The sequence below is a fragment of the Microtus pennsylvanicus genome, chromosome 12, assembly GCF_037038515.1.
Source record: "Microtus pennsylvanicus isolate mMicPen1 chromosome 12, mMicPen1.hap1, whole genome shotgun sequence".
Lineage (NCBI taxonomy): Eukaryota > Metazoa > Chordata > Mammalia > Rodentia > Cricetidae > Microtus > Microtus pennsylvanicus.
In genome coordinates, this window is record NC_134590.1 from 14,706,506 (window position 1) to 14,730,841 (window position 24,336).

General features: G+C 43.6%; 1 protein-coding gene across 2 annotated transcripts in view; it reads left to right on the top strand.

Moving 5' to 3' along the window:
* The first annotated feature begins 262 nt into the window (after positions 1 to 262).
* Rassf6 (Ras association domain family member 6) overlaps positions 263 to 24,336 on the top strand; it is a 39,584-nt gene continuing 15,510 nt past the window's right edge. The window contains exons 1-3 of one of the 2 annotated variants that reach the window (XM_075942769.1): positions 263 to 525; positions 8,155 to 8,253; positions 23,014 to 23,092. In XM_075942769.1, the coding sequence (XP_075798884.1) occupies positions 8,189 to 8,253; positions 23,014 to 23,092 (144 nt within the window). In that variant the 5' untranslated portion in view covers positions 263 to 525; positions 8,155 to 8,188. The remainder of the gene's footprint in view (positions 526 to 8,154; positions 8,254 to 23,013; positions 23,093 to 24,336) is intronic. The other variant, XM_075942767.1, reaches the window with a different exon arrangement.

Consider the following 24,336-nt stretch of genomic DNA (forward strand, 5'->3'; position numbering starts at 1 on the left):
TGGGGGAAGCCAAGACCAAGGAAAAGAAAATGAAGAAATCTCGAACTGAAGGGCGAATTAACTCTTCAAAAAACAAAACGCAGAGTACTCGCTGCTGTCGTTTATCTGCAGCACAGGTGGCTGCCGAAAATCATGCGACCTGCCGCTCCTGACAAAGGTCCCCAACGTCAGCAGGACGGTGACCGAGAGCAGAGCCCTGTACCTGCAGGCGCCTTGGAAGCGGGAGTAAACACTCCCAACATGCTCTGAGGCGCTGGGCGGGGCTCAGGTTGCTCACACCCCTCTGCGACGGGCACCCTAGTAATAATTAACTGCGGCTAGGCTGGCCAACTGTGCCGGGAGCAGCCCCGTGGGGCCAGCCATGCGCCCTCCGCTCGGCCGGCTTCAGCCCCGGAGCAGGTGAGTGACAAGGACGCCGGGACACCGGCAGGCAGCTCCGCCTTCCCACGACAGTCTGGGACACTCGCTACCTCAGGCTCCGCGCAGCAAGATCACAGGAGTCTCTGCCCGGCGTGATTTTTGCAGGTGAACTTGGAGGTGGGCGGGAAGTTGAGAGCGGGGGGCCTTAGTGGAATCCATAGCCAGGAAGGGCAAATGGGTACGTGCATCAGCGCAACCCCAACCCTGGTGTGAGTTGGCCTTAAGTCAAATTTTTCTCAGAATACTCTTTTCCTGGACAAGGTAAGCTTGTGAGGAGGGTGGGGAAGAGAGGAGGGGAAGAAGGTTTGGAGCAGAGAGGTTACCCTGTCCTCCGCATTCCCAAAGAACCAGCTCATTGACTTTACCTGAGCTGCAGGAGTCCCCTACCCTAGCAAATTTCTAGACTCCTGGTGACACCCGTTGCCTCTGTATTTCAAGTGTGTATTGAATGACCTCATCGTAAGAGAAAGATTCTTTGACTTGAGGTTTCAGTTAAATATTTATTTCCTCAAGGCAAATCACAATGAAAGCGACTTGGGATATAATGAAGACCTCACCAAACAGTGATTAGAATGACCTTAATTACATAGATGTCCGTCCGTGCCTTAGCATCGAGATTCTGAAGCCGGGGAGTCTTAGGATCACTTCGAAAATCAGGTCCCCTGTCTAAGCCTCAGAAGTTTGCCACGGATAAAACAAGCAGGATACTGTCTGTCACATGGGGCTTTGGTGGGGATTAAAGAGGTAGCAGGTATTCCACAAATGGCACCTTTTATTGCTGCCCACAAGTCCGCAGCGCTGTAAAATGGGTGGCGTGGGGAGGGGCTGCTGACCTGACTAGGCAGACAACACCAGACCCTGGGGACCCTGGAAGAGAACAACGCATCTCAGACCCAGCTGGAAACGTTGGGAAAGCATCAGCTAGCTCTTTGCAGTTCTGCGAAACCGCCTCGCTTCTCATCACATTGAAGTATTTAGGGGGCTTGGTGGCCAAAGCCTAGAGGTTCTTCATTTCATTCTGTGAAAGTCGAATTTATTTCTAGGGAAGCAGAACACCTGTAGTCGAAAAATTACTGTCTATCTCGTGCTGTAGAGCCCTGGCCTTTAAGTTCCACAAGAAAGACTGTGTTTGAACGATTTTCATCAAAGTGGACCATCTGGGCCATGCCCATCTATGGTAACACATATTGAATGGTTTGCAATCAAATGATGGTGACCTTCTTTTGTGTTCTAACAATCTGATGCCTGTGCAACTTAAATGCCAAGGAAGTGGCTTTATGTTATAAAGTATCCTCTAAAGGATACTTTGGGGAGCTCTTACTGTTAGTTTCATGAATGTTGCTAAATGGTTTGCAGTGAATCTCGACAGAAAAATCATTGTCTTAAATATTCTTTTTCATTATAGAATTTCAATCTCCCAGTGTACTTTTAACTAGATATTGACTGAAGAATTATGGATAAACTCTTAAAGCCAAGCTAACAGATGTTCATTGTGCTGTTGACATTGACTAGTGCAATTTAGCCTATAAAATAATCAAATTCATTTAGAGTAAATTAAAGTATTAACTAAACATTTTTATCTATTATATTGAATATAAATTGTTGAATACAATTTAAAGTATTTGATTTTTCTATTTTCTACTAGCTCTATCAATATACAGAACAGTATCCCAATTAAGATAAATCTATTTGACTATATTTAATATTTTAATATTGAGATTAATCTCTGTAACCAAGTAAAAACTGTAAATCTTCTCAGTTAAGCTGTCCTGGAGTACAAATAATTTTATCTGCTATTCCTGAGGTGTAGAACACTTTATTTATAAATTATAGAATGTTTTAATCAATCAGAGAGAAAAATAACTAGGGTGTTTAAGAAATAATGAACTTCTCTAATTATGGTCAACATACATAATATATAAAGCAAATAACATCACTAAGTGTTTTATCCTCAACTCTTATTTTAGTTTTCTAAAATGAGTAATGTAACAATAACTGACCAAGATGTTTAATGCTAATAGTCCATTTCCTTGTGTACATTCCCTGATTACAGTGTAGATGGAGGATTCTGGGGCTAGCTGGGCCATGTAGTGGCTTGACTTTCAGCTTTTCGGGAGTTCTCCCCACTGACTTGCAGGGTGTCTGCATCCGTGTGAATTCCAACCAACAGTGAATGTGTGTTCCCCCTCTCGCACAGTCTCGCTAGCATCCCTTGTCAGTGGTTTTCCTGATCTCAACCATTCTGACTGGAATAAGAGGAAATCCCAAAGTAACTTAAGTTTCCATCTCCCTAGTTGCTAAAGATGCTGACTGCTTTTATAATTTGGGTTGAGCCTAGCCTTTAATGGCTGAGCTGTCCCTCCAGGCCAGCACGCTGACCACTTTAAAGATGTATTTTAGCCATTTTCATCCCGTCCTGTGGGAGCTCTCTGTGGAGGACTTGTACAGCTGGTTTTCCTCAACTTGATACAAACCTAGACCTGTATGAAAAGAGGGAGTATCTATCAATCAATCGAGGAATTGCCTCTGTCAGACTGGCCTGTAGGAGACTCTGCGGGAGTCATTTTCTTCATTTGATTGATGTGGGAAGGCTCCGCCCCCTGTGGGTGGTCTATTAAAAAAGCACCACTTCTCCATGGTCTCCGCTTCAGTCCCTGCCTTGAGTTCCTGCCCTGACTTCCCTTCATGATGGATTGGAAGCTGTAAGCTGAAATAAAGCCTTTCCTCTCCAGTTTGCTTTGGTCATGGTGTTTATCACAGCAATAGGAAGCAAATTGGGACAAATCGGTAGCCTGTTTTTCAGTTGGGTCGTTTTTTCTTGACTCTTTGGGCTTTTTTTTAGAAGTCTCTATATTCTGGATATTAATACTCTATCAAATGGGTAGCTTGCAAATGTAAGTGGCACTAAATGCATTTAGCAGGTTGTGATTATGTGTATAGTGTGTGCACATGTCTAACAATAATTAGAGAAGAACAAATCATGAATTTGAGAGAGAGAGAGTAGCTTGAGGAAAATTAGATGAGGGAGAGAGTGGGTAGAAATGATATCAATGCAATACTCATGTATACAAATCTCAAAAAAAAAAACAAAAAAGGAAAAACAGGTTTTAGCAAAATAAAAATGAAATATTCAAGTATTGAAAGCAAAGCTTCTGATTAAGTACTTCTCAGAGCTATCTTTTGTATTAAACTCTGTGGTAGAGAACTATCCCTGTGCAAACGTTTACCTGTGTCTTTCAAAGCTGTCAATTATATGTTGTCACACAGTTGGTACCACGATTCTAGCAGCGGGACAGAGGGAGGTCTCCTATGGAAAGCAGTCAGGACTCTGTCGAAGGAAATGTTCAACAGTACTCAGGGTCTAGTCGATGGAGGTTCCAAAGAGAAAGCGTTGATTATTGTACAGCCCGTAAGTGAACAGGAAAAGTCAGTCATGAACTTTGGGACAACAACTTTCAGGATTTTCTTTTGGAACCTCTAGATGGAGCAGAGAATCCTTGAGCCCCACCACAGCAGCAGTGACCAACTAAGAGGAACAAGATGCCTGGAGTCCCCAGGTGATTGTCATGACACCAGTTTGCCTTCCCCTCTAAGCCCACTTTCCTCATCTCCCCAAGGCACCCCAAGAAGAACAGAGTCCATTGCATAAGCGCCATGGAAATATGTAATAGATTTTAGACATCTCGCATTTCCAAAGACATGTCATATGAATTGAGAGCCAGAACGTGCTCATTTGGAAGTCTAGAATTTGGTCTTCTGATCCCTGTTTAATATTGCCTTAAATTCAAGAGTTGAAATAAAAAATGTAAAACCAGGTGTAGTTACACACACCGAGAATCTCAGCACTTAGGAAGTACAAGAAGGAAGATAGGAGTTCCAAGGCAACTGTCAATCATCTCTACAAAGAAAGCACTGTAGAAAAGAAAAATATGGAGCCAAGCATTTCCTGGAAACCGGGTTTCTATGAACTCCTTTCCTTCTTTCAAAAACTGGATGGTGGCTTCTACTTACATCTGGCTTCTAGCTACGTCTCATTTACTAGCTGGAAGCTGATCTGCTCTTCCCATCTCCAGGTTTTGAGAAAGCACCTTTATTTTAAATCCAAATACTTATTTGTACCTCCTCATTGCTTCTCCATGCTAGAACAGTTTTCTCTGAAAAATAATGCCGTGTTTATCATCCTTAAAATAATCTTACCTCATCATTAAAATACACACTTGCTCTTTCCATGTGATATTTCTGGGGTTATTTTTGTTTCATAGTTACTTTTATTGTAGCCACATATATAATGTAAGATAAGTTGCCTACATATGTTTTTTAAAGTACGTATGAAATCAAAAGGAAAATCACCCACCTTCTTATAGCATTTAATTTTAATTATTAATACTTTAGTGTTTCCCTATAGATTGAGTGTATTTAATATTTTATTTATTTTTATGTGTACACTTCATATACTCAGTCTAAATATTGAAAAATGAAGTGGTAATAATCCTGCTGTGAAAAATCTAGTCAACTTCAGGGAGAAAAAAAGGAAAGAGAGCAGGTGAGTGGATAGTGGATAGCAAGATGTGGGTAATTATTCATTATGAAAGTTCAAAAGCCATACAAGGCCTGAGGAGCTAGCGATGTTGTTTGGTTTGGTTTTTTAAAGAACCTGACCCACTGGCCATACATTCCAATCTAGGCCACATTTCTGTGTCCTGCATGGTAACAGGCCCAGGGAAGACACTCAAGAAATAGATGGTTGGATATTCAAAGGACTGAACCAAAATTTCCAGCTCTAACTAAGTAACCATTGAAGTCACCCATGGTTGGGCACTGAAAGATGTTTGAAATAAGTAGTCTGTTTGCATTCGCTGGGGCTTGAATTCTCTGCCTCCCCTCCCCACCTTCTTCATTCTGGTATCTGGCAGATCCAGGCATGCCCACATCTCAGCAGGAATACAGAGCTGGGGGAAAGGGAACCCCAAAGGCCTCTTCTTTCTTTTCTCAGGTCCTAGGGCAGCCCACACACTGGTGCTGTCTGTCACCATCTCTGAGGGCTCCAAATCCATCTGCCAGCTTCCCTGGGCTTTTTCCATCCAGGCTCCTCTTAATTAAACCTGCGTGTTGTCTCCAGGGCTCTCTGAGACTTGATTGCCCCGTCAGATTTTCTGTCTCTTGAAATCCATCCTATGGGGTGGAAAAGCAAATAACCAAACTTATTAAACCAGTGCTCTTATTCTACATCTAATCTAAGTCAATCAATCCTCGCCCCTGGGAGAATTTGTCCAAGCAAAGTGCGTGTTTGTAGCAGCCATCTTCCTTCTCAAGCCCCAGTGCATCGTGTTCCACGGAAGAACTGGCTGCCCAAAGTATGACCTCAGAAAGCTCTAGACGTCCAGTCCTCCCTTGTTTCCCTCCGTCGTCTTTATCTCTGCCGCTTCTGACTCTATTACTTCCTTCCTGCGCTTTTGTGATAACCGATTCAGACCTTAAACCCGTCAAGCACTACCAACTTAGAAGATTTTCCTCAGAGCTGCGCAGGATTTGATTTGCTGAGTCATGGTGTGCAGGTCTAGGAAAAGAGAAAAGGAGAAAACTGAATTTACAGAGCCACACTTTGCTTGCTCCGAGTAAACAAACCTCTGAGAGTTTACCAAGTCATTCTGTTACATTTTAGTTGTTGGAATTCTCTGAACATTTTAGGCAGTTTTCGGATCATACGTGTTCAATAATATTTTTATTCAGTTATTTTGTCCTACCTACGAGCACACTTTTTTAATCCTTATCCATTAAATTCTCTTCAACTGCCTTCTTTCCTAGGGTTTTACCTGCCAGAGTCTTAGGAACCTGTCTGCGAAGTGCTTTAGCGCAGATCACAGTCAGGCAAACAGTGATGCCCTCCTAATTGTTTACCATCTAAGATAATGATATTTTAGATTTGTATGAAAACACAGAGAAGGAACGGATAGGAAAGCTACTGCAATAATTCTTCAGCCTGTCGTTTTTCATTCTCACTTGGCTTTCACACGGAACTGCCATGATACTCTTCACTTCCAAATCTCCTCAGCATCGGGTGAGAATTTGCCACCTATAGCTGGGTCCTCACATTGTAAGAGTGGGCAAGGCAGCTCTCTAGATCCTGAATTCAGGTTGTATATTAGGAGAATGGTCCAAGAGTACTTACGCGTGGATCAGGTCTGCTTTTGATGGAGGGAAGACTAGGATGAAGACGTCGTTTGGGTGCCTGGTCGGACATATAGGAAAGAATTGTGGGGAAGGGAAAACTGGAGCGGAGAGGAAGTGATGCTTCTCTCACATCCATGCCGCTCCTAAGATGCTTAGGCATCCTAAGAGAAACTAGGAGGTAACGGATCTAGAAGTGAGCAGGAACCAAGCGGATTAGCAGGTTCATTTGCTTGGAAACAGAGCTAGAGAAGTGAAGATGGGCTAGACTCTTCAACCGGCCAGGACTTAAAGACATAGAGCAGTGAGCAGAGCAGATTCAGACACAGATGCAGCTGTGAGGAGGCAAGAAAGTGTAGGGCAAAGTCATTGTTGCTCCGTCTTAGCCTAAGAAGAAAGTGTGTCAAACAGGGGAAGAGAAAACCCATCTCATCTAACGCTTCTTCCAGGCAGGCAAAATGGACAGTTTCGCCAAGTGCTGATGATTTAAATGTAAGAGGAGAGGTGCTGGGCAGGGAGAATTAAATAGATAACGCGGCCTGAGGAGACTTGGAAGGGTAAGAGAGGGACACATCCGGACCTGAGGTGGAGATAACCGTGTGGTCAAATAAATGATGAGGGGAGACTTGATGCTATGAAATTTCATTACACGTGGCTTGTCATTGAAGGCACGCTCCAGGGCTGAGTATGTAAAGATGGCTTTGAGAACAAGTAAGGAAAATGTAAAGGTTAAGAGACGTGGGCTGTGGGTACTAAGAATGAAATCCAGGAAGGTTGGCACCAAGAAAGTAATGTGATGGTCAGAATGGTAGAAGCTGTGATGTACCCAGTTTAGAGTCTGATGCAGAAGTCTGCTGAGATCAGCAAAGCGCTGGAAGGAAGAGGCCGCAGCAGGATTTCATGAGACTAGTAGAATACCTATTTAACCATTCTTCCTCCTCCTCCTCCTCTTTTCCTCCTGGTATCCCAAGAAATTAGGACTTATAACATCTTCCACTCTTCTTACCCTACCCAAACAACCTGCCATGGAAGTAAAAAGAATCCCATATAGATCTTTTTAATCAGAAAATTGAGCTTTCCTTTCCAACTCGCCTTTTGATTTTGAATATAGTGCCTGTGATTTTTCTGGGCTCAAAACAATAATAATTACGTGTATATTTATATGAAATAGACCAAGCAGAAAATATGCTTAACATTTCTAATCAAACCCTGATGCCATTTATGTGAACTCGTAATAGTGGTGATCCTTGGTATCTGATCTCAGGCTCTAGAGCCTGCGGGATAGTTGGAGGCTATGACATCATCCTTAGTCAGTTCTCAAGCTGAGACTTGACTTCAGTGCCTAGAATCTGGTCCTGATCCAGAGTCCAGCCACTTTGGGTCAGGTGGCTGCAGTAGAAGGTCTGTGACCACTCGCAGAGATTTAAAACCACCTCATGCACCTATATGGTATGTTAGTCTGCTCCATTCTCATTGGAACATAAACGGATACTCAGTTTAAATAAGAAAAACTAACTTAGGGGTGTCTCCCAGCAACAGCATATTAATACTCTTCTAATGTTTTAGGGCATCCTCAGGTCATCTTGGAAAGGGGGAAAGGATGACAACGATGGATCCCCAGTACCATTCTTGGATCTTTGTCAATGAGAGGACATTCATAACCAGGTAATCATACACCTATATGGTCTGTTAGTTTGCTCCAGTCGCTGATAGAATATGCCACTCGGACTTTTCTAAGCATGACCTATGATCCACAAGATCAGTGCTGTGAGTGACTAGGTAAGATACTAGATAAGAAAGTATAGTATCTTCCTAGAGACTGCTGGCCATACCCTGTCACAGAGTAGTCGTTCATATTTCATTGCAGTTGTCTGATTTCACTGAAAATTATGCTTCAGTTTTAACAATTCAAGCGTGTGTGAAGACTGAGTTAAGAAGATCAAGCTCATGGATGATATTAATACGCGCAGAGTTTGCTCTGAGGCCAGTAATCCCGTATTCAGTCCTTAGCTCTCTTTCTGCCTTTCTGCTTCTGAAACATTCCACTTTGCTTTTGGCATGAGGTTACATAAGATATGGCCAATATCCCTACCTAATTTCCTACACACAGTAAGTAGCATCCTCTAGTGTGCTGTGAAGATGGAAGTTTAAAAACTAGGGAGGTGAGAACTGCCTTTGTCTGGGGCAGGGAGAGAAAGTGGCAGTGCCCACTCCAGGGGTACCAAAACTTGCCCAAGCCATACAGGGGCCGAGGTGAGCAGTGGAGGTCCCAGGAGAAATGCCAAGGTTGTAGGACAAAGTAGCAAGGCAAAGGGGCACAGGCGCCGTCAAAAGCCACCCCTAGAGGATAACGCTGAAATAGAAGAGAGGGCAGAAAACATGAACAGCCAACTAAAAGGAAGACATCTCCTTTTCTGTTGCTCAGACAGTTGCCGACTTCTTGGTGTGGAAGGACTATAATGAGCACTGGGCACTCAGCAAAGAACCAAACGAAACCCTTACTTTCCAGGGACTGGGAGTAAAGTCAATATGAACATAAGTACTGAAATAAATGAGCCATGCAAATAAAGCGGAAAATAAGCCAAACATCTGGAGGTGGACAGGCATGGGGTTGCTAACCCAAAGAAGTATTCAAGGAAGCCCTTAGTGTAGATGTAGGATTGGAAGAAAAAGCTTCAGCTAAGCGGCTGTGAGCATCCCTACGTCTGAAACAGGTGCACACTGACAATACTGGAACGGCCAGTGTAGAGGAACTAAAGTAGAGAGCTAACAAAGCTGCTATCAGAGACCCACGGGGCCCAGAATGCATGGTGTTTCAGAGGCCATTGTGAGACTTGGCCTTTGCTACCAAATAAGGTGAGAAGCCATGGGAAGATAGTGTATACACCAGGGACAGCATTGGTCTGGCTGTTGTTTGAGGAGCACATTGGAGAAGGGCATATGTAGAGGCAGAGAAGCGATCATTCAAAGTGGAGTGATGGTGTCCTGAACCACGGGCAGCAAGAGAGGCAGAGCAAGGACTGGAGTAGACCGCCCAGCTGAGATGCCCGATGAGATTAGCCAAGCCCTCAAAGGAAAGGAAGCGCCAAGGACTTTATGGTGCTAGCTTGGTACATATTTCACATATTTATGTTGCTCCTACAGAATTAGAAAAGCTGAGATTTAAAATATGCATATGAAAAGGATGAAAGTATCCAGATCAAACATTCAGGGAAAGTGCAGTTTAATGGTAGCATATCTATTACCTTAAACAGAATCCATTTTACATAACTGAGACCACACTGTTTTAAAAGCCCATCATTAGATTATAAATATTTCCTCATGCCACTAAAGGAAATCTTTCTAAAATGTTTGAATGATACATTCAATAATACAGAAGCGAGACAGAGACACACCCTGTAGTCATTCCCTAAATTTTGTCTTCAACATGGCTGTAGTTTTGTTTTACTACCTAACGCTGGTTGGCCGTAAAATAGCCCTGGGTCAATGTGTACAAATAAGGTAAGGTTACTTCTTTAAACTAGCTCTCTAAAAACATCTGCTCTCACCAACAGCGGAAGGTCCCGTGGCCTCTCTTCCTTGGTTATGCGATGTAAAATGTAAATCGCTTGAGGGCTTTTTGTGTATGTCTCACGAAGTTGGCTGGGTGAGTGAGCTGAGAGTATGAAATGATTTTTAAGTGACACATGGATGCCCGTCTTAACACTTACGGAACGTATTAAGAAAATGCAAGTATGCGCAATTTCACAAATACTAGAAAAAAATAGCAAAGGAAAGCAAAGTTGATTAGAAAAGTGTTGGCAATAGGTAATACTTTAAATTGACCTAATTTTTAAAACAGACATGTATAATTAGCTCTAAAGCACTGCCATAGCCCTCAGCCAGACCGCATTTGTCTGTCTTTCTTTCTTTCTTTCTTTCTTTCTTTCTTTCTTTTTCTTTCTTTTCTTTTTGAGGGAAGGGAAAGAACAGGTTTATTTAACTCACTTATACATTTGTCTTTCTTATACGTTAGCCTTAACATCTAATATGTAAAATTAATATTTCCATCTCTGAAAATATTTTGACAAGGATTTTCTAACACTCAGCTATGATATAGAAGAAAAAAGGAATGCATTTTGAAAACCTGTGTGTGTTCCCACGGTATTATTTCCCGGCAATGAAATATGTCACAGTAAAACCACACATTGTCAGGGATGTTTCCAAGAAGATGCTCAGACTGTCGTGACCTTTATGTTTTGTCTTTGAATCGATCAAAGAGCATAAGAGTTTGTCTCCTGTAGTCCAGGACATCTTTCAGGCCATGGCTCTCTACGTGCTTTTGAGAGCGCTCTATGACCAAGTATAATCAGGAAGCAGCAGAATTCACAGTCACTGTACAACAAGATAGAACCTTTGAATGTGCAGTCTGCAGGGCACTTGATGGTGAATCAGAATATCACCAACAGTACAGACACTGAGCTCTGTCCCAGAACTGGTCAGTAGGTCTTCAACCTACTGAACTCTGAGCTGCTCAAAGGAAGAAGGGATGGAGTTCTGGCAACTTCTAATTTTCCATCATAAAATTCCAGAAACCATAAGAAATCTCTGCAAAACTGTCATCAAAAATGATAATAGTGTTGCTCACTATGGTACCCATTGTATACACAGCCGGCAAACAGCTTCCACTTGGTTATTCGCTTACGTGGCTTTTCAGCTCCCTGTCTGCATTAGGCATCGTAGTAAACAAAACAGAAATTGTCAACTATTAAGTGTAGTAATAGGAGCGGCGGGGCTTCGTCCCCTGCACCCCGGCCGCCCTCACGGCTAGCTTTCCCTGCACCGAAATGCAGGAAGTGTTAGAAATTGTTATGAAAAAGCAATATCTACCTAACTGAAAATTTGGCTCCAGCACATTTAATGAGAATTAACATATAAGCAGGAGGTCCTGAGGTCATGGTCCCACAGCCAGCACACTCTTAGGACTGGGTGACAGTTTGTTCTCCAGACTTTCTGGCTCACGGGCATTGGCACTAGTTTCTTTCAAGCTCCAGTGACCACGGTTCCAGTTGCTGCTTCTTTGCCTGGAGTCCCCACTGTGCTAGGCGCCCATGCAAATGTTCCAGATTAGAGACTGTTCCATTCAAATGCTTTCAAAGCACCTTCATGTTACCTTGTAAATCAGGAAGGGAGTAAACACCAACCCTGTATCAGAAGCAAACAAACAAAACGTTCAATCCAGTTTCAAATGCAGATCAAATTTCAGAACCCGGTAGGCTTTGTGCGTTTCAGAACCTGATATCAACCCTCAGAGGCCTAAAGGTACGTGTGCATTCCTGCCTGCCCTTAGTAAAATAAGGGCATGATGTCATGCGTTTATGCAGGAAGTACATTATTCCTTAGAGCTGCTTTTTCCAGTCATGTTGGCCGGGACCCTTCGCAGAGACAAAAGAACAAGCCACCCACATTTATTTCTAAGTACAGATTAGACACAAAAGGACAGTGTTCCTGAGGCTGCCTCCTACCTGACTCAGAGAGCCAGAGGGTATTGTGACAGATGGTAAGAGTCCAGAGTCTCCTGAACACCGAGCCCCAGCCAGGTCTATAAGGAGATGCATTGCTCTCAGGAAAGCCCCTTCTTGGTTTAACCAGGATACAGAAGGCCTCTCTAAAGGTTTTCATAGAGTCAAGAGTTTAAAATGAGTCAAAGACAAAGGTTTTGAAGCATCTGCTTGAATCATTTTTTTTAAAACATGGACATTTTTTCTGTGTAGGGATTGTTTTAAAATTTTCACAGTATTTCTACCTGTGAAATTATGATTATAATCTAGTGAAGATAAAATATTATTACTTAAAAAAACTGAATGATCATGTGGACTGTATCACAGATAGCACAGCAATGTCCCCAGATATGCGGGAAGAGGGTACTTTTTAAAAGTTCTTAGTAGCCAATATTTCCCCAAAAGCATATGCTGTCAGTCCTCAGTGAGTGTATCAATGACAGTCCCCTGCTGCTCCCAGCACAGTCAGTCCTCAGTGAGTATATCAATGACAGTCCCCTGCTGCTCCTAGCACAGTCAGTCCTCAGTGAGTGTATCAATGACAGTCCTCAGTGAGTGTATCAATGACAGTCCTCAGTGAGTGTATCATCAATGACAGTCCCCTGCTGCTCCCAGCACAGTCAGTCCTCAGTGAGTGTATCAATGACAGTCCCCTGCTGCTCCCAGCACAGTCAGTCCTCAGTGAGTGTATCAATGACAGTCCCCTGCTGCTCCCAGCACAGTCAGCCCTCAGTGAGTGTATCAATGTCAGTCCTCAGTGAGTATATCAATGACAGTCCCCTGCTGCTCCCAGCACAGTCAGTCCTCAGTGAGTGTATCAATGACAGTCCCCTGCTGCTCCCAGCACAGTCAGTCCTCAGTGAGTATATCAATGACAGTCCCCTGCTGCTCCCAGCACAGTCAGTCATCTGCTGTGTCACTCATCTGTCACTTCAGCGGGTTCAAAAAACAAGGTACTTCCAAGATACAAGAGACCTTTCCACTCTGAAGTCAAATCTCAAACACTCTACCTCTTCGCTAATTGCCTGCATAGGGTTTCTCGAGCTTTTGATGTCTTACCAATTGTGTTGGGTCACAGAGCATGGTGTCATCTGTGTCTGCCAGCCCCCAGAGTAGATACTTTATTCCCTAAACAAATAATATTTGAGGATGTGCCTTGAGTCGGAAGCTGTTGCTAGAAGAAGAGCTAGGGTAGGACTCTTCTAGAAGGAGCTTGTTGTCTGTCACCGCAGCTCTCAACTTGCCCAGAAAATTGCCCAGAGGTCAGGCTCTTTCTGGGAGTTCCTGGGTCTTCACTGGGAATGGGGTAGGTATCTCCATGTCCAAGTTCCCAGCCCGTTCAGCCACTGTGCTGTTTAGGAAGTGCAGGTCTAAGGAGGCAAAACAAACTGAGAGAGCCTCCCCACTTGACTGAGACCCAGGACAGACTTTATACTGAGATCTGACTAGGGGGAGAGCGAAGAGCAGTTTAGAGAATCAGGGCCAAGAAGTATCTGGTGCAGGAAGCCTCCAAATCCAGTGGCCAGTGCACATGAAAGATATTTATAGTGCATGGATATCTTCTCTGTGCACAGTGTACAATCCTGATGCCTGCAGAGGCCAGGAGAAGACATCATATTCTCTGGAAATGGAGTTATAAGCCATGATTAAGTGCTGGGGATCAAACCTGGGTCCTCTGGAGAGCAGTCAGTGTTCTTAAGCTCTGAGCCACCTCTCCAGACCTGAAAGTCTCTCTTACAAGGGCACTAGGAAGGAAAGCAGAAGAGGGACCACACAGGACAGGGTGCCATATAAGGACTGGAAGTTTTTCTCAAAGAGCTGTAAATAGGCATTTAGGGATGCAAAGGGAAGCAGATGATCTGGTTAGATATGTTCTATGCTCAGTGGACATAGTGTGAGTGACAGGCGGGTGTTACTCAGAACAGCAGGACAGTTGGTTAGTGTATATATTTGAAAACAAGACTCAGCGGTCAGAGTCCTGAGAACAAAGCCGGTTACAGTGGCCATGGCTGTGAGGCTATGTGGGGAGAAAGCTCCCACTGGAGCTCCTGCCTGTTTATGTCAGCGGCCCCTAATAACACCAGTGGCCCGAGAGTTATCTTCCAGCAGGACTCTCCCAGGCCTGTGAGACTGGAGGGCTTCCGGGTGGCAAGTGGAAGACTTCATTAGGTAGAATAGTTGGATCGCTTCCCCCACCAAAAGGAGCAGGGCGTTCGAGTGTGAAGCCACCTTTGGTCTGCATTCCTAGTAGGCATAAAGTCCGTCACCTTCCACACACAAAGGACATTGTTTCACAACACACTTGTGCCTCTCCAAACAATGACCAGTGATGTGTGGCATAGCCATGTTTACTTTTCAAGTGACTTTTTTCTTTCAAACTTTTCCATTAAGCCCTGTTTTAGAAAAAGCTGAAATATAAGCATACACCAGGGTGAGAGGGAAACATCCTTAGGGACCATTCTCTGGGCTCTCCACCAGCTCATCATCTCCACTCCCAAGCCCCAACAGCTCTGCACAGTTGAAGGCCATTGATCTCTGGCCTAGGCAGCTACAACAGCCTCCCCCTGAGGCCTACCAAATGTTTGAGCTACCAAATGTTTCTGTCTTATGTAAGCCCCAGTATCTTGCCAAAACCCTACAAAGGTTTCTTGCTGTGCTCAGAGCAAGATGTCCCCCCCCCCCTCAGTCTAGCCTCAGAGGCCCACAAGAACTCTACAGCTTTTTCGAATCTCTTCTTTTTCTTCCCTTCAGAAGTGCCAAGTTTAGCCCCGCCCTCGGGATACTTGTGTGTCTGCCTGGAATCTCTCCCTTCCTCTGGTTGTGTGCTCCCATTCCCGAGGCCTCAGTTTACCATCTGAGCCTTCCTGAACCGCCTCTCTCACGCCTTCTTCCCAAGCGCCATACCATAGAGTCGTGTTTCCCTCTCAGAAATCTTACCCTCCTTCACATGGACTTCTTGGTGTTTTGTTTTGTTTTCTTTCCTTACCCCCTGCTAGAAAGTCAATTCTCATCAAAGCCCCAGTGCTTTGTTCCAGGTTGAACCCTGCTTCTCCTACACCACTGTTGTTCTTTGTCCCCCGCCAGCGTACCCTGGATAGAAATGAGTACAGCAGCGGCCACCTCGCAGACCTTATTCATGACATGACTTTGACTTCACAAGTCCCAACCACAGGCGCTGTTTTCATAACGAGGGTAGCATGATGGTGCATCTCTCTTTCTTAATGTACATACATGTTTAGAGTCATTAGACATAATCAGTGTAGCTCTAGTCGGAATGAGTACATCTCTGAACTGTCGATCTCCCTGTAAAAAACCTCCCCCTCTTTTAAGAAGCTAATACTATCTGAGTTCTCAGTGTTGATGTAAAAGAGTGGATCCAAAAGCGGATCCTGTTGGCAGAGACCAGTTGTTAGTTTTCCTGGCCATGCAGACCCAAAATAATCATACACACACTATATTAGTTGCAACACTGCTTGGCCTATTAGCTCAGCCTTCTTATTAGCTAACTCTTACATCTTGAATTAACTCATTTCTATTTACCTATGTGTCACCACAGGCTTGAGGTTTACTAGTAAGGTTGTCCAGCGTCTGTCTCCTTCGGCAGCTACATGGCATCTCTCTGACTTAGCCTTCTTTTCTCCCAGCATTCAGTTTAGTTTTCCTGCCTCGCTCTATTCTACCCTGTCAGAGACCCAAAGCAGCTTCTTTATTAAGCAATGGTAATAAAACATATTCACAGCCTACAGAGGAGAATCCCACATCAGGATCCCTCAGCTGCACCAGAGTCACTGTTAGGAATGCAGATTCTCAGGGCCCACCCCAGACCTCCTCCCTTAGCAGCTTGGCAGGCACAGTTCAGCAGTCTTGTCTCTGGCCGCTCTGTGGGCCATGATGCTGTCCATTCAAAGATGAGAAACTTGGATTTAGCATGTGGATCGCTGGGTTTCGTGGCATTCATACATTGAGCAGTCTGCCATACTTCCATGTCTATGGAGCTTTCAAACAGGAGCTTCTTCACCACCCCTCTTTCCCCTCCCAAAACAGCACTGACAAGGAACAAAGTCCATTGATCAAAAGCGTCAAGTCTTCCCTTTGGACTGGTATTAGAGCATGAGCAATGGCTCTCATGTATAAAGAGCATCAGCACTGTAATCCAGCCCCTGCTGCTGGGTGTCTCAAACCGGAGGAGAAGAGGGCTAGGCGGAGCCTGCCTTCACTCTGGCCTCTGCCTACTGGCAGCCCAAGCTGCCACAGGTGTTTAGCTGCTTGTGTTTGCAGATGAGATCTGCTGCATAGCCTGTCATTGCAGTGGCTAGCTGGACAGCAGGTTAACGTTTTCATCTTAAACTTTAGAATCCAAACATGAAAGGAAGTGAGCGGGTGCCCCTTCTCTTTGATGGATAGAAAACCCTCCAGGAGGCAACATTTTCTAATACTGATGGTTACTCTTCTGGAAATGGTCAGGCCCAGACGGATAGAGGTGGCACACAGGCAGGTGGATCTCAGTGAGTTTGAGGCTAGCCTGACCTACAAAGTGAGTTTCAGAACAGCCAGAACTGTGACACAGAGAAAGCTAGAGAGAGAGAGAGAGAGAGAGAGAGAGAGAGAGAGAGAGAGAGAGAGAGAGAGAGAGAGATGGTCAGATGCAGGCCTAAAGGCCTAAAACTGAGGGGGCAGCAACAGAGGTTCCTGAGTGCCTGAGTTCTAGGTCAACCTGGGCTACAGAATAAGGTTCCATCTTTCTATCCTGTCCACACCTTGTATGGCTTAGTAACATGGTTCCAAGTAGCAAGAGGCCTCTCATACAGTGTAGTTTGCGTAGTTAAAATATCTGGAGCCTTTCTTTCATCTACCACTTAGTTCCCCACCTTCCCACCTCTGACCCAGGGACAGCTCCTATTACTCTAGCATGGAGTGTGTTGAGCAGGCAGGAATTCTTCCTCTTTGAAGAGGACAGAGGCTTGATGCACGTGCCCTAGCACAGGACTCTGCTATCAAAAGAGGCAAAATTTGCTTCTGTCTAGATGGCCCTCTTCTCCCCAGCTCTGTCCCCCCCCCCTCCCTGCCCCAGCTTTCAGGCTTGGAACCCAATCCCTTCATTTGCAATGGAAATGTGACTAACCTACTTTGCTAAGCTGAGGAAGGTACGTCTGCCAGGTGGCGAGGCATTCTCTCTTCAACAGCAGCCAGAAAAAGAGGCCCAAGGCAAAGAGACCTGACCCCCAAGGTTTCTTCTCTGGAGGGCCTTGCTAAAGTTTGCTATTTCAATTCCAGGATTCCAGTGGATAGTAGGGAAGGATAAAGTGGGTTCCGAGAATTTTACCAGTGCTTGCGGACATCAGTGCTTTAGGATGACGTCAGTGTTAGCTGGCTTAATAAGAATTTATTTTCTGTTATTCTCATATTTCATGATTCTGCCTTTCCAGAGGCAGGCAGCCATTTATAATATGAATTATGGATGTCAGTTATGAAAAATCATGAATACATTAAACAGTAAATGCACAGCTTGGAAAGTGTGTAGCATTACAACCCACAAAACAATAATCCCGGCAGCAGTCAACTCATTATGTCATATGTTTAATTCCTAGGTGTGTGTGTGTGTGTGTGTGTGTGTGTGTGTACTCAGGTGCCCACGAGGACCAGAGGCCTCAGGGCCCCTGAAATTGCAGTTACAGACAGCTGTAAGTCACCTGAAATGGGTGCTTGAAACCAAACTTGGGTCCTCTGGTAGAGCCCTTAACCTCTGAGCCATCTCTCCATCCCCTAATTTCTTTTTTTTTAAAACATTTACTCAAATTTTTTCATACATATGCATGAAGAAATTTTTTTAAGATTTATTTATTTATTATGTACAAGTGTTCTGCCTGCATGCGTACCTGCACCCCAGAAGAGGGCACCAGATCTCATTATAAATGGCAGTGAGCCACCATGTGGTTGCTGGGAATTGAACTCAGGACCTCTGGAAGAACAGCCAATGCTTTTAACCACTGAGTCATCTCTCCAGCCCCCTCCAGCCGCCCCTAATTTCTGATTGTTTTATAAAGCATGTGGAATGTTTTAAATTAAGGTTTTTGAATTGACTATATAAAACTGTTAAATAATCCCACCGCTAAAATTTAATATTATGAACAAAGTCAATGGAGAAAAGAAAACTAAATGTGTGAAATAGGGGGAGAGGGTTTGTGTTTCTTCTGCCCTGTGTGCTGAAGAGACTCAAGTAAACAGCTGCTCTAAAACCTGGGAGGATCCACAAAGATCACCAAATGCCACCCTCAGGCTGCAGCTCAGCGACCACTGGAACCATCAACACTTTTCAACACGCCTCCCAGAGAGTGCCACCGACGTAGGGGGTACAGCCAAGCATGGCCTTGGACGTTACTTGGTACACGGTAGACTCTGAAGGTCATGCTGTGTCACAGCATGTGACAGCCTCTGTACTTTGTTCATTGAGCACAAGCTAGAAGGAGCAACAATGGAACAGGGCTCACTGGCTTCCAGGAAAAGTGAAGAAGAGCCACATAATGCTGCCGTGAACAATCAGAAAAGCAAAGGGGGATGGTTATTATTATTATTATTATTATTATTATTATTATACTGCAACTCAGATTTGAGAACCATGTGTCTCTGGATAGGAAGCTAAACTCCCTCCCAGCCGTCATCCTGTCTCTTGCCTGTGTTTTTTACAGTTTACAAATCAAATAAGTGTTTCCTCTAGACAGCTGAGGTATGATAAGAAAGAGGAACTCGTTTCTTGCTAGGGTCATTATCGATGGCACACGTCAGAATGTGGGTGGCTCCCATCTGCTGAGCAGCTACAGTTCTGGCCACAAGGTACAAAGTACACCTTAGTATTTACAGTTCCTTCGCATATAAGCCTTAGCATCTTACAGTTCACCCACGTAGGCTTTTAACTCATTAAAGCCAAGCAGGGCCTTAGAGGGACAGGTGCCCTGAGCATCCCTCCTCCCCTTGCCAGTTCCTTCCTGGCGTATTCTCTTCCCTAACCCACGCTAGAGAATCCTGGGCATGCGTCAGCACCTCCCAGTATCCCCACCCTGCAATGCCAATGTTGGATTTTGCCAGTTCCTGAGTGGAAGCTCATGGTCCCATGAATCCCTTCAGTTAGAAGTTCAGTCTGTATAGAAGTCTGGCATTTCTCAGTTTAGTAAAAATACCTTCCCTTTCATATAATGTGTGAAGATGTTCTTAAAAACCCATGTTATGTACTGTGATTTAATATTTTATGTTCCAAAAATCCCACAAATTTTTCCCAGGAAGGCAAGATTTGATGACTCATTCAAATGTGTTTTAATCTTATTTTTGTTCTTTTGCTGTCTCTGTGTCTTCTAGACATCCCAAGTTCATGAAAAAGGACCAGATGGGTAGCCCCTTTCTGTGCTACTGTTTGAGGGCTTGTGCTGGCCAACTGGTCTGTGTTAGAAAGGGACTAACAAATTGTGCCTCTTTCTCACTCTCACAGTGATGCTGACATAGTGAATGAACGGCCGTTAGTTCAGCCTTTCTGTTAGCATGCTTAATTAGAGTTAGCAGACACAGAGAACCGATGGATGTGACTATCTCTTTATGCCCCTCGTTTCAACTCATCAGTCTCATGCATCACAGGCTCACCTTTCTTCCCAGTGTCCTGTCCACCCATCCCTTCATTGGGCCCACAATCTAATACCTTCTAAAATCCCCTTTCTGGTAAGATGCATACAGTTTTTAAAAAGCCCTTGTTGAATGCATTCACTATCGCTATGGTTTTTCATATAATTTCTAGATTTAGGATTCTGGATTTTACCTTTTACTACTCGCTTTGCAAAATTAATTTAAACGCTTTAGTTTCCTGAGTTAAAGTTTTCTTCTATGCTCCCAAATCCTTCAACGCTTCCTTAATACTCAATCAAAAAGATGCCGCTTGTAGTGAGGTAAATGTGGAAAACTCTGTGGTCTCATGTCACCCCGTGTTGCACAGTGGAGTGTGGATTGGCAGGGTTCCTCTGCCAAGAGCAAATTCTAACTATTTCAGAGTGTGTGGATCGTATGGTTGCCGTCAGAGACATTCCGCTGCAGTTAGAGCTCAGAAGCAGCCACAGACAGTAAGCAAATGCGTTAGTGTGCCTAGATGCCATCGTAAATTCACTTACTCAAGCAAACATCCCAGGGCGAGGGGTTGGCAGCGCCCCAAGTCATTTGGAGATGTGTTTTGGTGTGAAAGAATTTGGTCAGAGTCTATTCAGGGACTGAACGTTTCCGTTGCCTGGTCCCAAGTGATGCTCCAAAGACTTGTGCCGGGCTACATACTGGGTTTGGCCAGAAGCAGAAGCTAAGGAGGTGAGATTATAAAGCTTCGTGCACTTCCATAATGGTGCTCTGAGCTCAGTGCATCAGGACTTGCATCCCTAGTGAACCTGCTGCTTCTCTGTGCTGCTCTGGCATAAAGAATCAGAGCCCATAAAGAGCTCTTGGGATCTTTAGTGGGAGGACAATGTTAAGGTAATATCTCACAGTCATGACCCCCAGGGACAATCAGTGTAGCTAGAGAAATGTAGAGCAGAAATATTCATGAATGTTAAATTTTTAAGCTGCTTGGGAAATGGAATGGTGGCCTGGAGGCCTTCACTGGGATTTCCTTCTGTGGCCATTGTGTAGACTGTATGGACCCCTGGAAATGTCACATTGGGAATTGCAAGTGAGGAAAAGTCAGTACAAAAAACATGGTTACATGACTCCAACATGTAAAAACAGTGTGCATAAAGCCTGTTGTTCAGTGTTCAGTGAGTGTTTGTTGAACATCAGCTTACAATGAACAAGTATCTATGCTAACCATCAGGAAAATTCAGTAAGTGCAACCGAGCTGACTGCTCTCACTGAGCCTGTGCGTTTATGTGAATGGCAACGGTATTTGAGGATCAAGGAAATATGGACAATGAGATATTTTAAATTAAATGATATGGAATAGTTTTTGATAAATAGATTTACTTTAAACCAGCATTTTCTCCTTTATCTTGCTACTATTGGTTTTCTTAGGAAGAGAAGATTCTGATTATTTTACTGAACTAAAATTTATTTTATTATGGGTGCTTACTATGCACCAATACTACCAGGGTGTACAGGCTGGTTTTGTGTCAACTTGACACAAGCTGGAGTCATCAGAGAGGAAGGAGCCTCCGTTGAGGAAATGCTTCCGTAAGATCCAGCTGTAAGGCATTTTCTCAATTAGTGATCAACGGGGAGGGCCAGCCTACTGTGGGTGGGGTCATCCCTGGGTTGCTGGTGGTCCTGGGTTTTATAAGAAAACAGGCTGAGTGAGCTATAAGAAGTAAGCAGCATCCTCCGTGGTCTCTGCATCAGCACCTGCCTCCAGGATCCTGCCCTGCTTGAGTTCCTGCCCTGACTTCCTTAGAGAAGAACAGCAATATGGAAGTGTAAGCCAAATAACCCCTATTCTCCCCAGCTTTCTTTTTGGTCATGGTGTTTTGTCAAAGCGATAGAAACCCTGACTGAGACACAGGGATACAGAAAATCTGAAAAAAAAAAAAAAACCTTCTAGCCATCCTCAAGGAGCTTTATTCTGGTGGAAAAGAGAGCACACAATTGAAAAGTCAAATTTATAGCAGGACATTATGGCTTATGCCCTTAATCCCAGCACTCTAGAAGCAGAAGCACAGGAGTAAATCAGTAAATTAAATTTATAGAGTAGTAGAGGGTACCTCAGAGGACGTGAAGGAAGAATGCGAGACATGAAATATTGGGAGAGGCCAAGATTTAGAATGGGTGGTCAAGAAAGCTTCCTTACATAGGTGGCTTTTTTAAAAAAAATGGGTGGAGGATTTTGCTTTTATTTTATGTGTATGTGTGTTTTCGTGCATGCATGTCTGTGCGTCAGGTGCATGAATTGTCTGGGGAAGCTGTGGAAGAGGGTATTGGGTCCTCTGGATCTGGTGTAATGAACAGTTGTTAGCCAACATGTCGGTGCCGAGAAAGAACCGAGGTCCTCTGGAGCACAGGCAGTGCTCTTAACCACTGAGCCATCTCTCCAGTCCCCATAGGTGGCTTTTGATTAAATGTTTAGAGAAGATGAACGATTGAGTAGCAGTGTGATGGTAGCAGAGAACATTCTAGTTGAGCAGTCAGCAAGTTCAAAGCCTTAAGACCCGGAGTAGTCAAGAGACATCCAGAAAGTGTGGGGAAGAGCGATCGGGAAGGAGATAGATGGGCTGACAGAAGACTAAACCAAACCTAGTCACTCAAGTCGCCATGACAATGGGATGTTGAATCCTATTCTGAGAAAATGTTGAAGAATTTTGCGCAAAGGAGAAAGATGGCCAAGTTATTGGCCAATTATTTTAATGGTTCACATTAAAATAATTCCAGTTGTCAAGAATGCACAATAGAGCCTTGTAGGAGGCAATTTCTGTAATCTATATGAGGTGGTAAGCCTCTTCAGATGTGAAGACTGCCCTCTGGAAGGGCAGAGACATGGCAGGAACCAGTGTCCCCACAGCATCTACCTGTCATCTGAGTGAGCTTCCTCTAGAGCAGCCAACATTAGTTAAGCCATTGATACAAGCAAAACTGTAAACCATTTTCACATCGTGGCTGGGTCCTTTGACCGATCTCTCCAGCCACACACATTTCATTTGTTGCACTCTGGCATCCCCCACCACAAACATTTTATTTGTGAGTGAGCATATTAAAATGTCTTCATGTTTTAAGAGTGCTTCTCATTCCCTTGGCGTACCTTAACTTAAAATGGCAGAATGATATCGATTCCTCGGAAGCGTTTTTTTCATCTCACATTTTTATGAAGCAAAAAACTATTATTGTGTTTCACAATCTAGGGCTTAAGGTTGATTGTAACTGAATTTATTTATTTATTTAGGGAACAACTTAACTCTTTACTGGAGGCCTACAATGTTTTCTATGAGAACCAGAAAAATCTGCATATTTTGTACGGACAGGTAAGCCCACTAAAGAAACGCAGCAGCTTGATTCACAGGAAACAGATTCTCTAAGCGTGTAGCTGAATCAGGGTGAGCTGGAGTCTAGAACCTAGGAACACGTGTGGTCTAAAGAAGCAGGTAAAGCTCTAGTTTATTCTGATTTTTCATGTTTAGACTAATTCACAAAATAGTAGTTCTGACATGCCTGCAGGTTTCTAAGCATTTTTTGGTGCAGGAAAGTATACAAAAAAAGGGCTTCCTGTTTTAAAATGGTACATGTCTCGATAATAGATAATGTTATGAACAGTAAGTCCACTGTTTTCTGACATTTGAAGCACCGCGTGTGTGTGGAGAAGGGTGCACTGTGACACCATTTGCCATGAGAAAATGTGATGGAATGCTTGTATCCACCAGTGTGGTGTTATTATAGCAAGTCATGCCGGATCTGTAAGGTCGAGTTGGATGTGTTCATTAAAATGAACAAGTTCAGTTCCAGCCAATGTATGCTATCTCATAATGTCAACAGTTTTAAATGTTGTTATTAAAATGTTAGAGAAATAGTTCAGCAATTTAAATTGCCTAAAAGGTGGCTTTTCATAATAACCAATGACTTTATAACTTTCTAGTTTCTATACTCTCAAAGTTTCTATAACAATAATATATTGCTTAATAAAAAGATAGTTAAATATAAAAGAGAAGATAGGTTTGGAAATAAATTGTATGAGAATTGCTTTGTTTTTCACACTTCTTTAGGTATTTGCAAAATAAATCATATCCATTTGCTAATTTTTCTTCACTTACACATTTACTCCTTTTGTTATATATACTATTTCCATTTGAGGGAGTACTTCAGAAATTACTATTTTTTCACAAATACGTTCTTAATTGTGTGTGTGTGTGTGTGTGTGTGTGTGTGTGTGTGTGTGTACTGCGTGCACATGAGTATGCAAGTGTGTAAACATATGTACCATGTTCACACGTGAGGAGGCCAGAGCATGATGTCTCTGACTCCCCTCTTGGTTGCTGATTTTAAAGGCGTTTGCCACCACCTTCCCCTAGTGAGCAGTCTTTCTTTTGTTCTGCATAATTTTATGACTTAAATTATTCCTGCTAATTCAAACAACTAAGGCTCTTAGTAACTATTCTGATTTCTCACTCAGTATAGTTTTTAAATCTGCTATACCTTTTAAATTAAATGGAACTAAAGCAATATAATGATACTTAATCCAAGGGCCAAAGCTCAGAAAGCCTATAGTACACTG